The sequence below is a fragment of the Carassius gibelio genome, chromosome B6 (genome assembly GCF_023724105.1).
Source record: "Carassius gibelio isolate Cgi1373 ecotype wild population from Czech Republic chromosome B6, carGib1.2-hapl.c, whole genome shotgun sequence".
Lineage (NCBI taxonomy): Eukaryota > Metazoa > Chordata > Actinopteri > Cypriniformes > Cyprinidae > Carassius > Carassius gibelio.
The window spans coordinates 29,477,955-29,491,650 of record NC_068401.1 but is presented as its reverse complement, the minus strand read 5'-3'; the positions used below and the strand labels follow the sequence as shown (position 1 = coordinate 29,491,650).

At 38.6% G+C, this 13,696-nt stretch overlaps 2 protein-coding genes and 1 long non-coding RNA gene across 3 annotated transcripts; 1 reads left to right on the top strand and 2 right to left on the bottom strand.

Annotated features, from left to right (window-relative positions):
- Positions 1 to 411: 411 nt before the first annotated feature.
- On the bottom strand, positions 412 to 1,793 carry LOC127959432 (uncharacterized). The gene is made up of 2 exons (XR_008154261.1): positions 1,322 to 1,793; positions 412 to 543 (listed from the first exon to the last, which is right to left on the bottom strand). It is a non-coding gene; the product is annotated as an uncharacterized LOC127959432 (long non-coding RNA).
- Positions 1,794 to 1,931: 138 nt separating this feature from the next.
- On the top strand, positions 1,932 to 5,020 carry LOC127959430 (protein CutA homolog). The gene is made up of 7 exons (XM_052558611.1): positions 1,932 to 2,012; positions 2,198 to 2,233; positions 2,842 to 2,990; positions 3,284 to 3,343; positions 3,601 to 3,646; positions 4,525 to 4,574; positions 4,757 to 5,020. The coding sequence occupies exons 2-7, from the start codon at positions 2,201 to 2,203 to the stop codon at positions 4,854 to 4,856; spliced, it is 438 nt and encodes a 145-aa protein (XP_052414571.1). The 5' UTR covers positions 1,932 to 2,012; positions 2,198 to 2,200; the 3' UTR covers positions 4,857 to 5,020.
- A 3,085-nt stretch (positions 5,021 to 8,105) lies between these two features.
- Positions 8,106 to 9,625, bottom strand: si:zfos-169g10.2 (somatostatin receptor type 5). Its single transcript, XM_052558593.1, has one exon. The coding sequence runs from the start codon at positions 9,578 to 9,580 to the stop codon at positions 8,264 to 8,266; it is 1,317 nt and encodes a 438-aa protein (XP_052414553.1). The 5' UTR covers positions 9,581 to 9,625; the 3' UTR covers positions 8,106 to 8,263.
- Between the last annotated feature and the right edge of the window lie 4,071 nt (positions 9,626 to 13,696).

Genomic DNA, 13,696 nt, shown 5'->3' with positions numbered 1-13,696 from the left:
CAGCATTCATTCATGTGTCAGAGTGTGTGTTCATGTGTGTGTGTGTGTCCTTCACTGCACCTGTCCGACTGAGAGTGTGTGTGGTTTCATGAATCAAGACTCGAAAGATCAAGTTTACAGAATATCTGAACCAGTCTAAAAATATTAAAGTGATTATTAAAGACACACTGGCCACGTGTCTAGAGTTTCATGTCATTAAAGTGATTCTTTTCATTCTGCAGACGTCACACAGGTGTAAACGATGACAGATGATCAGTTTCAGAAGAGACACTTTTCATCTCTTTAAAAGCACAAGTATATATAGGGTTTTACAAAACACAAAAAACAAGGTAAAATCATGAAAAGAGTAAAGGAGACTTGAACTGCTGAAGATCTTTTAAAGCAGAAGAACAGTCAAAAATCACCAGAATCTTTGAAACATGTCAGAAGCTTTATTTGACTGATTACAGTTACATTTATTGTGTAAATTCCCAACACTGTAGAAGAGTAAGAGCATTGATTACAGCTGCTGATCGCAGAGACGCTCCATCACCATCTGTTCATCTGAAATCACACAAACACATCAATATACCACACATTTCCATTTCAACACTCAGACCAGATTTAAAACGGTTCTTAAAGCATTATTTTCACCTTTACTTTTGGTATGTAGTACAGTATTTGTTGATTGATTTTCTCAAAGTGACAACATACAAAACCGTTAAATAAAAAAAAATACAGATTTTTAACATGCACACAAGAAACTTTTTTGTGCCCTCTAGAAACTATTCAAATGCACATGGGTTTTTGTTGTTGTTAGAGCTTACTACATTTTCTAACTTTCTGTAACCCACTTCCTTTGAGCTTCACTGCCCTCTCACTGTGAACAAGGAGCGCGTGCACGTGAGGATCAGACGGACTCAGACTGACGTCAGCACTGCTCTCTTCACGCTCACGCGCGTCTCTAACACACGTCAGTTTGCGCAGTGGACTGGTCATCATTGACCGCTGATCACGTGATCACAACACTATCACTGACCTACACACACGGACACTTTTAAATGACTTTTACTGAAGAGTGGAGGTTTATTTAATAGATATGTTGAGCTTCCCCCCCATATGTTCTATGCTCTGTATTATATTATATTTCTGCAATAAAAAAAAAAACAGAAACTAGAAAACTGTAATACAAACAACTGTTAGCACTGGTTTGCTCCGTGTGTGCGCGCTAAATTTGATTTGGTTGGAGTCAAATATTCTTCTTGTAAGTTTTATGAGATTGGCAAACCAGATAGAATTAAAATTGTAATTTGTAGAGATTTATTTTATTTTATTTGTTTACCTTTCGGCGGGAACTCTGCTCTCTCACACGCTGCTCCTCACTGTCGGAAATCAGAACGTATGCAACTTCCGCTAAAAGCACCGTTTACGACATGTGCTTCCTTTATGATTTAAAACGTTACTTTTTTATATCACCCACATTTTTTTATTTATTATTTTTATATTAAAATATTGTCGTGATAAATTGAAATACAAAGCAGCATATGAAATATTTGCGTCTGACAAGAATTCCGCTGCGAGAGATGTTTCTGTTATGAGGAGAGACCAACATCCGCGGCTCTGCCTTTAGCGGAAGCGTAGACCGTTTGGATCACGTGTGCCTTTTTAAATTTAAATGTATGAAAAGAACAGTCACATAGAAATATAAATAAAGAGTATTTATAAAATGAACTCATAATATAATCATAGTAGCATCAAAGGAAATATAAAAATAAAAGAAAAACTAAATATTGAGGGAATATAAATGAACTAAAGCAAAGGTTGTATATTAAAAATCTTTATTAATGTATTTATCAATCTTTTTTTAAATCCATATGCTATCTTTTCTTGTCTCAATAGTTCATTAGTTGATTTATTGCAGCTTCACGCTTTTTTTGCTTTTTTATGTGACATTGCGATCTCTCCTTTAAAGCGGCTCTGGCGCTGATGTCACACGACAGTCGCGGACGCTTTACGGCAGAGCCAGTGGCTAGGTGAGTGTAATGTGTTTATTTTCTTCAGTAAGAAGCAGAGATGCGGACCTAATCACTAATAAATAGCGTTAAACGCACACCAGTTGTGTTCGAGCTCAGTGTTCAGACACACACAGACATGAACACGTGTCATTATTGACCCAGAGTCCTGTGTAAAGCAGTAATGCTGTGTTTTCTCTGCGCAGGTGATGAGCTCGGCTCTGCTGAAGCTGTGCTGTCTGGTGAGTCTGTGGGATGTTTGCTCGGCTGTGTTCAGTGTTGGCATTACACGTTACGTAGTCAGATTAATTAATTAATTTATTTTTAGTTATTTATTTTTTAAAGTTACTATTAAAGTCTTTCATGCACAAAAACAGATAGAGTATTCCTTTAAAATAAATAAACTCAAACTCAGAATACTATACAAACCTGCAATACTAATACGCAATACTTGAAGAGTGTAGAAGCTTCTTCTTCATCATCTGATTCTTCATGCTAACTATGGACATAAGTTCCATTGAACCGAATTACATTTCCTTCAGCCTGGGGCGTATTCATTTCACTTTAGGTGTTTAAGGGCTTATACATTTGGCCAAAAATGTATATATTATATTAAAAACAAACATTAGGAAAAGAAACGCAAAAGTTACGGAATTTGCATTAATTTCCATAAAAAGTAAGAAAGTAACAAAATTAGTTCCTTTTTGTGGAGAAGTGCAATATTGAAATGCATTACTTTTAAAAGTAACTTTCCCAAACACTGACTGCTATGATCAGATCATGTGTGAGTTTCCTGAACAACCCTGTTAATGCTGGGTAATGTATGTGTGTGTGTGTGTGTGTGTGTCAGTGTGTTCTGCTGGCTGGTTTGATGCTGCCGGTGCTGCGGCGGCTGGGATTGAGAGCGTTCTCGATGGCGTCAGACTCGTATTCGTCCGGCACACACTCCGCTGCCTTCGTCACCTGCCCCAACGACATGGTGGCCAAAGATCTGGCCAGGTACACACACCTGAAGAACACACACGTATCAATGAAACTAAACACTAACACAAATTAAACAAAACATTTATTAATTAATTAATTTCAGGTAGTTGCTGATGCAACATTTTTCTTTAATGTACCAAAATAACTAAAACTGAAATAAAAATGAAAAACTATATAGGCGAATTTAAAAAACAAAAAAACAAAACAAAACAATGAATAACAAAATTATAAAAATGTTTACAATTGATCTTAAATTAATATATCCCCAGTGAAATGTGTGTGTGTGTGTGTTGTGTTTTTGTCCTCAGAGGAATTGTGGAGAAGAAGCTGGCGGCATGTGTGAACATCATCCCACAAATCACTTCTGTGTGAGTGTTACGAGTGTGTGAGTGTGTGTGTCTGTGTGAGAGTGAGTGTGTCTGTGTGAGATTGTGTCTGGGAGAGTGTGTGTGTGTGAGTGTGTCTGAGCGTGAGAGTGTATCTGTGTGAGAGTGTGTCTGTGAGAGTCTGTGTGTGTGTGTGTGTGTGTCTGTGAAAATGTGTTTTAGTGTGTGTGATGTTTACATTACACCTATGGAGAGTCCCATAAACCATAAAAATCTGTGTGTGTGTGTGTGTGCTGCAGGTACGAGTGGCAGGGGAAGATCGAGGAGGACAGTGAAGTTCTGCTGGTCAGTTTCTGCTCCGTTATTGATCTGTCATGTTTTGTTATTCAGAAATCAAATCACGCTGCACACAAACACATGGAGAACTGATAAAGATTCCCAAACCTCCTAAAGACAGCATGCTTCAGTCTGCGATTGTGCAATCAAACTTCATTAGTGCAATAACCGTGACTATATTCACAGAGGCAGTTTCCTTTTTCGAAAGATTATGTAACTAGAGTCCTTCATGTTGTTTTTTTTTAATAGCAAAAACACAAAATCAGAGCAGAAAGTCTTGCATTCATAAAGTCATGCCCTTTTATATGTTGCATGTATCGCAAAAAATAATAATCTCTTCCTCAATATTTTTTGTCTTGCTTTCCAAATCTCTAAACATCCTTAAAATCAAGATACATTTACTGTAAATGCTAAACGTGTTTTCCTTTGAAGTAAGTAGGTTTTTCTGAGACCGATTATTTGTGTTTTAATCATAAACTCGATCAGTTTAACAAAACAATCTTCTGTCATTTTGCTACTCCTGTTAATTTAAGAATGTTTAGACATTTGCTGCACTGTAAAACACGACGGAAATACTGAGAAAGATCAGAAGCTGCAGTAAGAGTTGTTTCCATACTCTAGTGCTTTGGAGCAGATATAAATGTAAATGCATTAAAAAGTAATGGAGATCAGTTGGAAGTTGTATTTTCAGAAGTGTTGTTAACATTCATTTTCAGCTGAGATGAATCCTGTTCATTTAGAGATGTTAAATATATAGTAACACAACAATAGTGGAAAATTGCATTGATTTATGTATGTATTCATCTACACTAATATGCCTTTTCAGAGCTTATAAATACATATTATCGAAAAACTAAAGTTTTTTTTACATGTTTTTTCTTTTCCAGATGATTAAGACGAGAAGTTCAAAGATTGCTGCTCTTGCTGAATATGTCCGGTATCAGCTCCTCTGGTTTTATTTGAAGAATAACTGCTATAAAACACTCACAGTGTATGATCTGTGCAGACGTATCCGTGCTGTGTTTGTTTCTGCTCGTGACAGAACGACACGCTCCAGCTTTCATCTAATAATACAGCAGTGTTGAAGAAGTAAAGGTGAGTGTGTGGTTTGCTCCGCAGGTCGAATCATCCGTATGAAGTGGCCGAGGTCATCAGTTTACCCATCGATCAGGGAAACCCTCCGTATCTCAAGTGGATCGGAGACACTGTTCCCGAGTGAAGCGGCGTCATCTTACAGGAACTGCATCACAGATTGTGTTTTCATCATTTGAGTTCTGTTTTTCTCCACCATAAAATCTGCTTTGCAATGCAGTGAATATAAAAGATTTTGTTACAGATTAACAGTTTGATATGATCTGTATTAAAAGGTTACAGTCAGCAAAATGCATTTGTGAGTGTCTCATTTGCCTCAGTATTCACTCTTTTGTTCACCTCACTTAAAATAACACTGAGTCAGAGAGATAAGATATATGATCCCACTTTAAACACGAGTACTTACCAAATCAATAAACGGAGATGAAATATTGATTAGGAGTGTAAGTGATTTTATTCTGTGAGCAGAAAGAGTGTGGAGATATGAGAAACATGACACAAGCACAGCGATGGAGGAAACGATCCAACCGTGTCAATGGTCAGTTATACAGTCTATAGTCATTAATATACAAATAACAGTGTTCAAGCACAGGCCAGTCCTCCAGAAGAGCAACTATCAACAATAGCTTTTCATGCCAGCGCATCCGTGTGAGGAGAAGAGCAGCACTGGGCTCCCTTTGAGCCCTCAAATGTCAGTGAACACACACACACACACACACACACACACACACACACACACACACACACACACACACACACACACACACACTGTTCTCGGTCACCGGCTGCAGGTTTTGCCCTTCAGCTGAAGAACAGAGAAATATGTTGATCTGTTCACAGGATCTCAATCCTGATCACCAGGAAAGTGTCCAACACTGTTCTTGACAAACAGATTCACTTCTACATTATTTACATGCTTTCAATCCATTTATCAGACTGAAACACATTAAACGCCTCAAATGATTCAACTGAGCTTGATCTGATCTGACTGAAAGGGCTGCTGTACACCTGAAATATTCCCAAAATAGAAAAAAAAATTATAAATCAAGAATGGAAACTTGAAACTTTTAATCAGATTCAGAAATATCTTGCACGGTGCACTGATGCATGCTTGCATATGTTTTATGTGTTATGAACAGTGGAGGAGACTGATTTCTCCAGTTCTGATCGCATCGACTGTTGCATGTGCATGCACTAGAGTTTTGCTCAGAATGCGTGTAATGCACATGTAAATGAATTTATGAATCAGATTGCAGTTCTTAGGGTTTAAGAATCTGAAATCAGAATGGATTCATTCGGATTGAAGGAAAATTAGTGCATGTAAACATAGTGATATTTCCCAGTTTCTTGCTCCACGAATACCTACATTTTAGGACATGCATCCTCATAATGCAACTGTCATGAGATTGAGGCAATATTGCGATTAAATTTTAATACATATAGTACATTTGTACAGCCTGGAATGTATGAATGTAATCTGGAGACTGTAGGCCTCATTTAGGTTTCAGGTCTTTGTCAGAGATATGAAGAAAACAATAAACACAAAACTGCACCAGTCACCAAACGCTCCGATATTCAGCTGCTCTCTTTGGGTTACATGCTGTATGTTCTCCATACATGACATGATTTGGTAATTCACTGGTTACAGGTGCTGGTCATATAATTAGAATATCATCAAAAAGTTGATTTATTTCACTAATTCCATTCAAAAAGAGAAACTTGTATATCATATTCATTGATTACACACAGACTGATATATTTCAAATGTTTATTTCCTTTAATGTTGATGTTTATAATTGACAACTAAGGAAAATCCCAAATTCAGTATCTCAGAAAATTAGAATATTGTGAAAAGGTTCAATATTGAAGACACCTGGTGCCACACTCTAATCAGCTAATTAACTCAAAACACCTGCAAAGACTTTAAATGTTCTCTCAGTCTAGTTCTGTAGGTGACACAATCATGGGGAAGACTGCTGACTTGACAGATGTCCAAAAGACGACCATTGACACCTTGCACAAGGAGGGCAAGACACAAAAGGTCATTGCAAAAGAGGCTGGCTATTCACCAAGCTCTGTGTCCAAGCACATTAATAGAGAGGTGAAAATATTTGGTATAAAAAAAGTGTACAAGCAATAGAGATAACTGTACCCTGGAGAGGATTGTGAGACTAAACCCATTCAAAAATGTGGGGGAGATTCACAAAGAGTGGACTGCAGCTGGAGCCAGTGCTTCAAGAACCACTGCACACAGACGTATGCAAGACATGGGTTTCAGCTTCGCTTTCCTTGTGTCAAGACACTCTTGAACAACAGACAGCGTCAGAAGCGTCTCGCTTCAGAAAGGACTGGACTGCTGCTGAGTGGTCCACAGTTATGTTCTCTGATGAAAGTACATTTAGCATTTCCTTTGGATATCAGGGTCACAGAGTCTGGAGGAAGAGAGGAGAGGCACACAATCCACGTTGCTTGAGTTCCAGTGTAAAGTTTCCACAGTCAGGGATGGTTTGGGGTGCCATGTCATCTGCTGGTGTTGGTTCACTGTGTTTTCTGATGTCAAAGGTCAACGCAGCCGTATACCAGGATGTTTTAGCGCACTTCATGCTTCCTGCTGCTGACCAACTTTATGGAGATGCAGATTTCATTTTCCAACAGGACTCTGCACCTGCACACAGTGCCAAAGCTACCAGTACCTGGTTTAAGGCCATGGTATCCCTGTTCTTAATTGGCCAGTAAACTCGCCTGACATTAACCTTATAGAAAATCTATGGAGTATTGTGAAGAGGAGGATGTGATATGCCAGACCCAAGAATGCAGAAGAGCTGAAGGCCACTATCAGAGTAACCTGGTCTCTCATAACACCTGAGCAGTGCCACAGACTGATCGACTCCATGCCACGCCGCACTGATGCAGTCATTCAGACAAAAGGAGCCACAACTAAGTATTGAGTGCTGTACATGCGCATACTTTTCAGTTGGCCAAGATTTCTAAAAATTCTTTCTTTGTATTGGTCTTAAGATTTATTCTAATTTTCTGAGATAATGAATTTGGGATTTTCCTTCAGTTGTCAATTATAATCATCAAAATTCAAAGAAATAAACATTTGAAACATATCAGTTTGTGTGTAATGAATTAATATAATATACAAGTTTCACTTTTTGAATGGAATTAGTGAAATGAATCAACTTTTTGTTTAATGTAATAGAGGATCTACAGGCGTTTTGAGTCGTTTTCGAGGCATCTGGAACTACTTGACTGGAGAATCTTATGCAAAAGAGAGAACAATAATGGCAGTAAAAATAAGCACACTTCTTAGTGAATACTCTTAATAATGTTTGCTTGTGTGGTGTAAAGTCCTAACTCTGATTACTGGTAATCACATTATTGGTGCACATACAAACACAATCAGTTTAATCACAGATGGACATACAAATAAAGAACAGGAGCAAAGCTCATATTTTCTGATTGGTCACAGCTGGCAGGGTTAAATGGATGGTGCATTTAATAGTCATAAATGAACATTCACATTTCACATTACAAACAGCTGATCTCCAGGACCGAGCGTTTGTCATCACTGTTCTCCGGCAGGTGTTTGTGTGTCCGGCGCGCTCCATTACGGACAGCTGTGGGGTCAGAGGTCGGGCTGATGGAGCCATCCATTTCTCCCGCAGCGTCGTCCTCATGACACCCGTTCTGGAGTTTCGTCATCTCTCGATCTGCTTCGTGTTCCTCTGCTTCGCTCACCTTCAGATGCTCTCTTCGTATCTCCTCTAGCGGTAACGCAACCATTCCCGTTCCCTGCAGGTGATCCTGGTTTTCCACACGCCTGGAGGATCTACACAAAGCTTTCCGGAAACCTCTTTTAAAGTTATCAGAGAGAAACCCATACAGAATGGGATTGGCGCAACTATTTGCGTATGAAAGAACCACGACGAAGTAATAGAGCCCTCTGAACTCTCCCGGCAGGAGAACCAGCAGATTCACAATGTTTAAGACGTAGAACGGCAGCCAGCAGAAGACGAACACGGCCACGACGATCACCACCATTCGTGTGATCTTGCGCTCAGACTTCCGGCGGCGGATCGACGTGGCACGGACTCTTCGTCCAGAGCTGCGCACCTTCACCACGATCAGCAGGTAGCAGAGACAGATGACCGTTAGAGGACCGAAGAACCCAACAGTTGCGGTATATACGATGAACGCCGCTTTCCAAACCTCTGCCGGCTCGGGCCACACAATGCTGCAGTTCCCATCGTCCTTCAGAACTCCAGCAAACACAACCACAGGTAAAACCACTACAAAAGAGACCCCCCATACAGTAGCATTCACCGTTTTGGCCACACGCGGCTGGCGCCACCTAGAGGACTGGAGCGGATGCACCACAGCCAGATAGCGGTCGATGCTCATCACCGTCAGACAGAAGATGCTGGTGAACTGGTTAATGGCGTCTACGGTCATGACCAGGCGACACATCAGCGATCCGAAGGGCCATGAGAGCAGGCCGTTCTGAACAGCGAGGAACGGCAGGCCCAGCATGAAGAGCTCGTCTGCGATGGCCAGATTCAGGATGTAGATATTGGTCACCGATTCCGCCTGGGAATATCGCAGCACGATGTGGATGACCAGAGTGTTTCCGATCAGACCCACGATGCAGACGGTGATGTAGATGAGAGGGATGAGGATCCCGGCGACTCCTGGTGCATAATCTGGAGTTCGGCTGTTGGTCCAGTTCTCTGTCAGAAGGAGAAACGGAGGAGGGAAGGTTTGGTTGGGAATCACGGAGGAGGAGGCATTAGTCCAGGCTGGAGCTTCTTCTGTGGAGGGAGGTGAAAGATGTCGATGTACCTCCATCGGTTTAAGAGAGATTGAGCCTTACACCGATCAACTGCTGCCCATCTGATCTACAAGTGAGACAGAATACTGGTTACTCAATGGGTCTACAAACAGACATATCTAAAGAAATAATTACACCCATAAATGATCCCGGCAAAATGTGTGACTTTTCCATAAAACTACAGCATACAGTGAGCATGTCTGTTAAACCAGACCCAAAACATCATCACAGTAGTGCATACACATAAAAAAAGGTAATTTCATTTTCAAAAGGTATGGTATTGTACCTAATTCATCAATCTTGCATATTAGTTGTTTAAAGGTACATATTAATACTGTTGGAAAAGATGCTGACCCAGTGACAGCATTTGTACCATTCCCAAAAATTCACCAAGGTTTTTATGATGGCATACTGGGTTTTGTATATTTTTTGATAGCATGCTTCAGTAAGTGATATATACCAGTCTAATAGATATGAAATATTTGAAAAAGTAATATTGAGACTTTTTACCTCATATTTGCAATAACATGTTATAAACTCTTAAATGCAAGTTTCACAATTTTGACTTTTTACCCTCAGAAGTGAGTTTATGTCTGACAATTTTCTTGAAATTCTGAGTTTACATTTCAAAATGTTTTGGTTTCCATTTTTGGTTTGGTTTACATTATATAATAAGGTATAGGTACAAGGTTTTATATCACAGTTTTGACTTTATATTTAGCAATTCTCAGGAAAAAGTCTAAATTGTTTGATGTAAACTGTGAAAAGGACAAAAAGTCACAATTACCTTAATTTATTTCATAGCTTCTATACCATCTCCTTCAACTACACAAATATGCTTTTTACCCTAAAATGCCCTTATAACCACCAGAACAATACAGGAGTTAAATTAATTGGAAGTGTCCTGTTAATAAAATATGGCCAGTACTCACATAGTGCAGTGTCATACAGTATCAAAAACTAACACAACTGATGTACATTCATGAAAATATAAACAAAATTATTTATATAAATAATAATCATATGTGATGTGCCACGCATATTTTCCAAAAAAACATACATTTGACATAAAAATTGCATATAATGCAATGTATTCCGCTTTACATAGAAAGGTAACGTATAGAACAGCCTTCCAAATTAACATGCTTTACTCCAGCATTTTAGCAGTCACTTCACTCCTGAAATCATAAGATGCACAGAATCTAAAGTGATGCCCAACATGTGATGTAAATGTGTGTAAATATGTGTGGATATTTGGTCATTCTGGTTTGGAATGATGTGCATGTGAGAAAATGATGACAGAATGCTCATTTCTGAATGAAGACACTAGAACTGAAGTGGATTTAAATGTTTTCTGAAGGTTCATCTTAACTATTGCTGTTTCTATATAACGACTGACTCAAACATGTGTTATAGATGCAGCACAGCGGCGCAGAAGCACGCAGAATGCGATCCTGGACCCCGACCGGGTGGGAAATGAGCGGCAGCGACAGAGAAGGGTGCGTGATTACGTTTGTTCTGTCAGGTAGCGTTGGCTGATGTTGTTTCTGCTTGAACACTAATGTGGGATAATTAGTGCACTACAGCAGCGGCAGCGGCGCAGACCGACCCGACAAGTGCATGACTTCAGCTAAAAAACACTTTATTAGGAGCACAGGAAGAAAACACAGAGTGTGTGATTTAATATATAGATGAAGTCTAGATGCCATTGACTGCTTCTAGTTCATCCTCTGACTGAGCGACACCAATTATGATGCAGAAATCAAAGCACTGGATCATTATTCTGCCCCTTATTCTGCTCTATTGTGATGCTGTGCAGCTTCGGGATACACACTCATACATCTCAATAAACAGCTCTGCCAGAAAAGTCTGAATGATCGTTAATAATAGAAACCATGAGCTCATTGACCAGACCAGTGAAAGGCTCAGACAGTGGATGTTTTATTGGTCACTGGCTAGAATGAATATATCTGTGGACTGTGTCACATTAGAGACATTTCTACCACAGTCAATTGACTTGACCAACCTGAATATGAGAAATATCTGCACTGAAAAATTGTTTTGCCCCAATAAAAACTCAGAACCATATGGAAACCCATTTCCACCATATAAAAATAAAAAATTTAAAAATGCTTTGATAAGCCATAATTATGAGATGAAAAGTAAAAATGATTTAAATGTCTTAAATATACTTTGTCATAATTATTACATACTTAGTCAAAATTACGAGATAAACATACAAAATGATGACCTCAAAATTATGAAATTAGAGTAGAAATTATGAGGGAAAAAAAATCACAATTTTGACTTTTTGATTTTGAAATTAGTATGTCATTATTAAACTTTTAAATCTCATAATCATGATTTTTTTTATATTTCAAATTCGACTTTTTATCTCAGTAATTGTGACTGTAATGTTTTCAACTTAGTATGTCGATTTTAACTTTTAAAGTCATCATTTTGACTTTTTATTGCATTATTACAGATGTTTCTGGAAGATGTTGATCATAGACCTCACTGATCTGAAATTATCCACTTCAGTTTCTAAATGAACATTAGCAAAATTCAGCACAATTAACACATCGGATACTTAACACATAGTTACTGTGTGAACTGTATGGTGTCTGGACAAGATTACTAATGAGGATCTGCAGTCATTAAGAGTGGATGAGTAAACCACGATCAAGATCAGGAACATGCATTAAGAGAATAAACTGAGTCCACTTTGATTTCTTGCTGATTTTAGTGTTCAACAAACAGATGGATGTTTAGAAACATCTCGGGAAGGTAAATCAGGGATTGCGTGAGGACCGGTGGTGTTATTCATCACTCCTGTGTGTTTCTGTGGATCTTTTATGCGTCAGACTGCGTCAGTTTTTCTCTTTCTGCAGCTAAAGCTTCACCTCTTCCATCCATTATGATCTAAACGCTCTTCCAGTAATTTACTCCAGAGTTCTGTGCATTATTTTCTCTACTGACATTTACAACTAAAAGAGACGCAGAGACGCTAAAGAGCTCGTTTGATGACGTGCATTAAAGGTGATTACTGCACACACACAAACACACACACACAGTTCAGTACAAGTGAAGGGAAGGGCATCTTGTCACCATGGAAATGACCTGGTCAGAGTCTGAAAGACCATAAAAGACAAAAGCAGATGAGCACTCTCTCTCTCTCTCTCTCTCTCACACACACACACACACACACACACACATGTTGAGAGTGCGATTAGACCTCTTCATTATCTGAGCACAATGATTGTCAGTGGAACAGCTCAAGACTAAAGAGACCAGATGTTTTACAGCAGGACATTAGTGTGAATATCCTGACAGCAGGTGTTTCCCAGATAGCACGGGTTGAGTTTGGATCCACACCATCATGATTTATTGTTACTCAACCTAACAGGACACATTCATTTAAACAGTTAGTGTCTGAATAAAGCATTCAGTTTTCTAAATTCTTTAAAAGTGCATGCATTTTGCTTTTGTAATATTTATTAGGAATATTCTGATTAAAATTAAAAAATTATTAAACAGATTTCTTGTAGTGCAAGTGACATGAATGTGAGTGAGAATATCAAACTTTACACAGCACATGTATTGCATCTATTACTCGATGCTTGCAGAGCACTTCACCTTCTTTCCTTTAGTTAATTATATATATATTGATTGTGTTTAATGAAATAAACAGATTCAACTGCTGAAAAAGTTGTCCTTTTGTGTCTGAAGAGGTTTTCCCCAACCGTTGTTTCAGCATTAACTTCATGCTTCACACATCTGCTGACAGCAGGATTTTATGCTGACATTTCAATTGTATTTTAAATGTTTTAACAAAAGTGATTTAAAACCAACATCACATTAGCATTGGTTGAGCGATATTACCAATTATATTTTTTGTTAATCTCAATATTGATTCAACAGAACAGCACTGATATAGGATCAACATCAGAGAGTAATATTGATTTACTAACATTGATTTCTGTTTGTTCATTTCAATGCTAACTCTACAGCAGTGATGCAGAATCAGTCACAGTGTAACATTGATTCAGTGGATTTATTATTATTATTTGCTTGAATGCTCATCATCGTTTCAACATTAATTGCATGTGCAAAAGTGTTATTAACCAACATCT

What these genes read in the sequence shown, in the direction of transcription:
- LOC127959430 (XM_052558611.1), top strand. Translation starts at nt 2,201, where the DNA reads ATGAGCTCGGCTCTGCTGAAGCTGTGCTGTCTG. An exon ending in TGCTGAAGCTGTGCTGTCTG is followed by an intron (nt 2,234 to 2,841) that starts GTGAGTCTGTGG and finishes TGTGTGTGTCAG; the next exon opens with TGTGTTCTGCTGGCTGGTTT. An exon ending in AGGACAGTGAAGTTCTGCTG is followed by an intron (nt 3,647 to 4,524) that starts GTCAGTTTCTGC and finishes TTTCTTTTCCAG; the next exon opens with ATGATTAAGACGAGAAGTTC.
- si:zfos-169g10.2 (XM_052558593.1), bottom strand. Translation starts at nt 9,580, where the DNA reads ATGGAGGTACATCGACATCTTTCACCTCCCTCCACAGAAGAAGCTCCA.